The sequence below is a fragment of the Triticum dicoccoides genome, chromosome 5B, assembly GCF_002162155.2.
Source record: "Triticum dicoccoides isolate Atlit2015 ecotype Zavitan chromosome 5B, WEW_v2.0, whole genome shotgun sequence".
Taxonomy (NCBI): Eukaryota; Viridiplantae; Streptophyta; class Magnoliopsida; order Poales; family Poaceae; genus Triticum; species Triticum dicoccoides.
The window spans coordinates 217,860,552-217,867,830 of NC_041389.1; the positions used below are offsets into that span (position 1 = coordinate 217,860,552).

Genomic DNA, 7,279 nt, shown 5'->3' on the forward strand with positions numbered 1-7,279 from the left:
CCTTCCTATCATGTACTCCCTCCGTCCGGAATTACTTGTCATCAAAATGGATGAAAATGGATGTATCTAGAACTAAAATACATTTAGATACATCCATTTCAATGAAAAGTATTTCCGGACGGAGGGAGTATCAGACATAGTACGAGGTCGCAGATGTTAAACACCCTGCCTCATACTTTGCCTCGTAATTCACCCACTTGATAATAGTGAAGCTGTTGCTGCTAGATAACCGACCTGGCTACTGCGACATTTCCGGGCTTCCTCCAGCGCATCCAAGTCATCCTGACGCTCTAGCTCGGCATCATACTCCATGTAGCGAGATACAAGATGAGCATCATGTTTTTTTTCGAGAGTACATAAAATGCGTACCTTAGCTTTATAGACGAGATAGAGTTATGTACAAGAATTACAGACGACGGGATGCACTACCACACACGGCAGGCACGTCCACCCCACCACTCCACACGCTAGGCTACTACTCTAAACCATGTTGGACTCCTCTCCCTCTCGCCGAGGCCCAAAGTCTAATTTCCTGGTGGATAATCTCGGCTGCTCCCCATTCATTGGCGATGTTGCTATTGCGAAAGACTCTGTTGTTTCTCTGTTTTCATATATTCCAGCAGACTGAGATGCAGATTGTGTCGAATCCTCTCCGGTATCTCTTATCAATGCACTTTCTAGCGGACACCCACCAGTCGCCTAGTGTGTCGTCCGTGGTTGGAATCAAAGCTACGTCAACGCCCAACCGTCTGAAGCATAGAAACCACACTTGTCTCGCATAGACGCATTGTAGAAGTATGTGATCCACTTTGTCCTCCTCTTGGTCACATAGGAAACATGCCGAGCTATGATCTTGCAAACCATGCCTCTGTCTGCGATCCGAAGTCCAGACTCTGTACTGAAGTGCAAGCCACATGAAGAGCTTGCAAGTCATCGTAGCCCAACTACGCCAGACAGCCGAGGCACATTGGAATCTTACACCCCCCCTCACACATCATTTTGTATGCCGATTTTGTCGAGTATTTGCTGGTTGCATCCCATTGCCAGATCGGGGTGAGCTCCATGTCTACCAGCACCTCCCACAACCTGGTGAACTGCAAGAGCTCCTCTGTATTCATCTCTCCCACTATATCTTGCGTCCACGCATGAAGATACAAGGCGTCCTTCACTTTCCTCCTGTTAACCACCTGCTGCCGCACTTTGCTAACAAGTAGCAGAGCTATCTCCTTCACACAAGCGCCGCTGATCCAGCGGTCTCTCCAGAACAAAACCTTCGATCCTTCCCCGACTTCCCACTTGACCAGGCTGTCGAAAGCCAACCTTACTTGCTTGTCGGAGCAGTAGCTTAGCCCTTGCCAAGGACACGTGCTGTCAGTGCGTTTCAGCCACTCCCACCTGAACTGAGGAGCATCATGTTGGCAGTCGCTGGGGAGGACAGCTTCTGCTCCATATACCTCCAGCTCGGCATCATACTCCATGTAGCGAGATACATGAGGAGCATCATGTTGGAGGTCGCTGGGGAGGCCAACTTCCGCTCCATATACGTCCAGCTCAGCATCGTACTCCATGTAGCGAGATACACGAGAAGCATCATGTTGAAGGTCGCTGGGGAGGATAGCTTCCGCTCCATTTACCATGAAGAAAGGAGTGTAGCCGATAGGTTGGTTAGGCATAGTTCTCATGCTTCATACGACGGAGTCGAGCTCGTCAATCCACTGATGGGCCTTTACCTGTGGCGGACGCTGCACCCTCCGTTGATGACTTGTTAGCAGTGGCAAGAGGTCAATGGAGGGTGCCCCTGACAGCTCCGCCCACCACTGCTAGGCTGTTCTGCAGTAGTGTAGGATTACACAACCTAGCTGGCTACGTCGATGGAGGGAGGGGAGGGGGGTCCTCCACGGCTCTGTCTTCCCTGACTTGGATGATAAGGCTTCCCGAGTCTTATCTGTAAAGCGCCATGGGCCACCATGCAGGCCCAGGGTGGAACCGACCTTGGGGTCCTCGGGCCGGCCTACCAGGCCGACAACCGACATGATGAGGCACCCGTGGGCTCACACCATCACAAATGTTCACAAATAATGCGAACTTGCTCTTCCACATTTTGGATCATATCTAGTTCAAATAATTATCTTTCACCGGTTTCTAACCAATTCCAAGGAGTTCGACATCTTCATCCATAAAGGATTTCAAAGTTGTCATGCTCATACTAGATTGAAAAATGTTGTTATAAACAAATTTGGCGAATGAAATGCGAAATAGAACACATGCTCTGACCACGTTGGGGGTGATAAGTTGTGCTCAAGGAAAGATGAATTCCCGTAGCTTCATGGAAGTTTTTCCAATATTTAGAGGTGAAAAGATTTTCGAGATCAAAATTAAACTCCAATGGAACACCATGAAATGAGACTATCGGAGACAAAACTTTCCCAAAATTTAGAGGTGAAAAGTCTTTCAAGATCGGAATTGATCTCCAATGGACGCCATGAACTGAGACTATCAAAGAGACATACAATTCCTCATGAACATGAAGAAAATGAGTAATGTTAGAAAGACGGTCAATGACTACCAAGATGGTATCATTACCCTTCTAAGAATTTGGAAATCCAGTGACCTATTTATCCCATTTTCATAGGTCAAACATTTAAACAAAATGCCTAGTTTCTACACAAAAATAATTGATTCGCAATGTGTTGACAAGTAGTGGAGAAACATATATACAAGAACCCAACACATTTCTTCAATTTGTCAGCACCTCCTTATAAGAAACGGTCATATGACCCTATAATGTATTCATATTAAGAAGATGAAGTGGATTTGTGAGTTTCACCACCTATAAACATGAACCTCTCCGTCAAGAAAACAGTTTCACCACTTAACTACACTCAACGAGACAAAACAAGATTAAGAAAAGAATATATAAAAAAGCGGTCTGTGTGGTCTTAGAAGAATATCAGCTGTTGCCATTCCATAATATGACCACTTCATCTTCTTTATAATCTCATCACTCAGGCAGACCATTTGTTGCAGGTCATTCCGTTCTCACTGAATCAAAGTATATGTAAGACACAATGTTATCACCTAGTATAAACAAAAGAAAGGTTACTATGAATGAGCTAACAACAAACAGTCAATCAAAATGAATCTGCACTTCTACCACCTCTCTTGCTAACTAGTTCGCAGAGTCGGCAAGGCAGTGTATCAAGGCTCATTTCACGTGTCCTGCCGAAGTTGCCGAGAACACCACATCGCCTCCATGCATGGTATTCTGCATACGCTACCGGATCATTCGCAAGTGCTTTCACATATGATGCCAGTTCTTTAAGAGAGCTGAATTTGGAGGCATCAATTGCGGAATTGGGAGGAATGAAATCCCAGACATTGGGTGCACCAAAGTATATTGGCACTGACCCAGCCTCCAACGCATAGAACAGCTTCTCTGTCACATAACTTTCTGTCTTGGTGTTCTCGATTGCAAGAACAAACTTGTAATGTGACATTGCACAGTGTAGGTGATCCCACCAGTGTGGTGATCCATTGCCATTGTTTGAGCAAACCGGATACATGGATAGTGCCATGTCAGGACCACCAACATTATTCAAACATTTTCCGAAGGAATGGTGTGGCACCAATGAGAGGAAATCTTCTGCAAGCTTGTCTCTGTGAGGAAGACACCTTGAAGATGACCAATAGATAAGTGCATCCTGATACAAGACAGGAAATCAGCAGTTCAGAAAATTATACAAGATCGTATTATAGCAGGATGGATAGCATCTTTGTGCAAAACCAATGCAGCAGTGGACATGCAACTTATATCTTTCTGACAGGTGTAGCAGAAACTGCAGAAACAATTTGACATCATGTGCTGTTGTGTTCACTCATTTCCATATTATGAGTTGAGACCATTTTTGGTAGCATCCACTATACTACTCTTCCGGCTTTAAATATTCTACAGACAACTATACTTGATCATGTCAATCTTCTATGTTCTATTTGTACTGTTCCAACTGATGAAGAGCAGTGATTTAGCACAGGGAATCATAATGTCAAATGATACATCATTGGAGATACCAATGTCAAGTAAAACATGGTTGGACATACATAATGCATGGAAAGTTAAAAATCACTGCAAAGGCGATACATGTAAGAAAGTGCCTTAGACCATGATATTACTGTGTTGTGTAATATATACTGTGCAGAATTTGGACGTACATTTGTCTTTTCTGTGGATACATGGTAACTCCGGCTAGTGTGGAAAGATTTTCCAGCATATGTTACTTGTAAATCATCATTAGCATGGTAACCTATAAAAATGTCCTCAAAACCAGTTGGTTTCCTACTAGCCTCCAGGTCCAGATAAACACGAAGAGGCAGACCTTTCATTCTCTGCAAAATATGTTAAGACTACTTGAAGTTGAAGCTCAGAACAAATTACGAATTTAAGTCAAGAACAAAACAAAGTAAATGGCATGTATTGGTTAGTGAAAAGGACAGATGGTGTTTGATTCCACAAAGAGGTTGTTGCAGAATTGCAATTTTATGGCTACGAGAATGTGGGACTTATGAGTTATGGCCCAACCGAAACCACCAAGGTAACCAAGAGCACTTTGGTAATTTCACTGTGAGGTGAAAGAGCATTGACAGGCAACATTTGATAAGAATATAAAAAACTAGCCCCTTGCAGAAATGTTGATTCTTTGATCCATAGTTACAGCTCCCAACTAATACTCAAATGATTCTCTGAAAAAATCTGTATTAGTTCACGGAACTATCCTACACAAGCATTGAAATGCTGATTAATCTTGAAGATTTATCTTTAGCCTTTAGGAGATTTCTAGGAAGGGGAGCCTTGGCGCAGTGGTAAAGCTGCTGCCTTGTGACCATGAGGTCACGGGTTCAAGTCCTGGAAACAGCCTCTTACAGAAATGTAGGGAAAGGCTGCGTACTATAGACCCAAAGTGGTCGGACCCTTCCCCGACCCTGCGCAAGCGGGAGCTACATGCACCGGGCTGCCCCCCTTTAGGAGATTTCTAGCCATCACCCTTGCACATACTTATTCATAAAAAGAACTTTATTGATTATCTGGTGACATGGTGCTAGGGTTGACATAAACTAAAATCATTCTGCTCTGAACAGGACAGACTTTATCACTTCCTCAATTTAGTTCAATACCATCCTCTAAGAACTCGCCAAAAACCATGAACCCCTGTCTTTTCAAAAAGCAAACCTGTGATGTCTGCCCAATTTGCCCCAACAAAAAAATGAATCCATGGAGAAGAGCCGAGACAATCAACACAACTCTCAACTCCACAAGGAAGCAAACATTTGCACCTTGTCAATTTGGATGACACTAAGCTTAGGAGTTGAGCTATCTATATGCACCAATTCAGCTCAACTTACACGGCTCGCTCCGGACTCATGTAACAAAGAAATGCCACTTTACCTCGTTATCACAGCAAAGACGGAGCGGGCTGCAGTACCTGCAGTGGCGGCGTAGCGCCCTCGAAGAGCAGCGCATCGGGGCGGTCGACGACTGCGGCGGCCTTGCTCCACACGCAGCTCACTCCACAACGGCATGTGTACACACCGTCGAGCGAGTCGGGGATCCACGTCCACCCCTTGACGAACACCCCCACGTGCCGCGTCTTCATCTCCTCGCACCTCGCGCCTCCCCACCCCGCTCCTCCGGTGATGGAAGCCATGGCAGAGGGCGTCGTCGCGTTAGCGGCGCCGATCTTGGCGCGGATGCGGGGGCACCCGACGGCGGCGTCCCAAGCGCTGAACGCGGCGAGGGTGGACGTAAAAGCCGACCGCTCGCGGGAGCCGACGGAGTCGAGCGCTGTCCCGAAGCGGCGGCTCCCAGTGGCGCCGGCTGCGGGGACGGTGGGGGAGAACTGGGTGGAGAGGGAGGAGGTTATAGAGGGGAGCTCGAAGTAGCCGGAGAGGAGGAGGAGCAGGATGAGGGCGGAGGCGAGCATCGGAGCCACGTAATTGATGCGCTTCGGCACGAGCATCGGGGGAGCGCGCATCCGGAAGCCTTCTCAGAAGCTCCGCTCGCCGGAGCGGGGAGAGATCTCGGAGGCGAAGAGGGAAGGAGAAGGAGGGGAGTAACGTGCTAATGTAGGGGGCTTTCCAGAAAACTATCGGGGATGTTTCTTCAGGCGGCTTAGTGGTATTTCTTTCGTTGCGGTAGCTTTGCAGTTAGACCCTTGTTGTTTTAGTATTTCTCATTACGAGGCGCGGTGGTTGGACTGACTGGGTGGCGGTCGCCGGCGGTTGTTTGCCATTTCTGCGAGGCTTCCAAGTTCCAACCCATTACGGATGGTTGTTCTTGACTTTGACTTTCCGACAAGAAATGAAACGAGTGTATATCTGTTCGGTCTTGAATTTTACCGTTAAAGCATATCTCTTGCTAACTTCTTAAACTAGTGCAAAATGTGAAAGTTGATTGCACTTGTCCTTATTAAAATGAATATGAGTGAAGTTTGTTGGCGGAATCATCCTTAAAAACTCTCTATTTCTTCTTCTTTGGGATCCACATCATCTTGATGGGAATCCTTGGAGTTGTAGTCGTACTTGATGAAGTAGAACTTGATGTAGTCTTGGGAACCCACTTGACCAAGACCTTTGGAACTTCTTCAAATGCATCAGTCTCCTCTTGAAGCTTGTCCTTGCCTTTTAGCTTGTGGTTGTCTGCGTCCTGGATTTGGGGGTATCCAGCCCTGCCTGCCTGCGGCCCATCGCGTGGCTCCATCGACGGCCTGGTATGGCCCAGCTTCAACATCAACACCGCAAGACCCTCGCGAGGGGCCAAGCCTCGCAAGGCGAGCAACGCCAAGACCCCCGAGGGGATCGGCCTCCTCAAACTAGCTCCTGAGGGGTGGAGAGTTCCATGCAATGTTACCTCACGAGGCTCAGCTGACATGAGCCTTGACGACCAAGGCCAAGCGGGCGCCACGCGGGCACCACACGGGTGCAGAGCGCAGGTTTCCTCTTTGGTGCAAAGGAGGCAAGCCACAGGTGCGGAGTCCCGAGAAATCAGCCAAAGGTTTCCATTTCGGTGCAACAAGACCAAGACCGCTAGGACGGCAGGACGGAGGTCATCCATGAGCCCACCGCAGCATCACGACTAGAGGCTTTTCGCAGGCGAAGACTACTTTTGTCAGGATAAGTTGTACTACTTGTCCCCTTTCAAATCCGGCCGTTGTGGGATTCCTTCCCACCAACATCTGGGAAGAGGACCAATGCCACTATAAATAGGACTAGCCATCACCATAGAAAG

At 47.2% G+C, this 7,279-nt stretch overlaps 1 protein-coding gene across 2 annotated transcripts; it reads right to left on the reverse strand.

Moving 5' to 3' along the window:
* Positions 1 to 2,934: 2,934 nt before the first annotated feature.
* LOC119308107 (alpha-(1,4)-fucosyltransferase-like) lies at positions 2,935 to 6,277 on the reverse strand. Of its 2 annotated transcripts, XM_037584219.1 has the most exons (4): positions 5,478 to 6,277; positions 4,210 to 4,383; positions 3,158 to 3,701; positions 2,935 to 3,078 (listed from the first exon to the last, which is right to left on the reverse strand). In XM_037584219.1, the coding sequence occupies exons 1-4, from the start codon at positions 6,024 to 6,026 to the stop codon at positions 3,029 to 3,031; spliced, it is 1,317 nt and encodes a 438-aa protein (XP_037440116.1). In that variant the 5' UTR covers positions 6,027 to 6,277; the 3' UTR covers positions 2,935 to 3,028. The 2 variants fall into 2 exon arrangements, with proteins under 2 accessions (XP_037440116.1, XP_037440117.1); XM_037584220.1 differs by having other exon boundaries at positions 2,964 to 3,701; positions 5,478 to 6,276.
* Between the last annotated feature and the right edge of the window lie 1,002 nt (positions 6,278 to 7,279).

Bases quoted from the DNA above. Each gene is read 5' to 3' on its own strand.
- LOC119308107 (XM_037584219.1), bottom strand. From the start codon at position 6,026: ATGCGCGCTCCCCCGATGCTCGTGCCGAAGCGCATCAATTACGTGGCT. The intron at 4,384-5,477 runs GTACTGCAGCCC...CATATTTTGCAG, and splicing joins GCGCTACGCCGCCACTGCAG to AGAATGAAAGGTCTGCCTCT. The intron at 3,702-4,209 runs GTACGTCCAAAT...GTCTTGTATCAG, and splicing joins TATCCACAGAAAAGACAAAT to GATGCACTTATCTATTGGTC.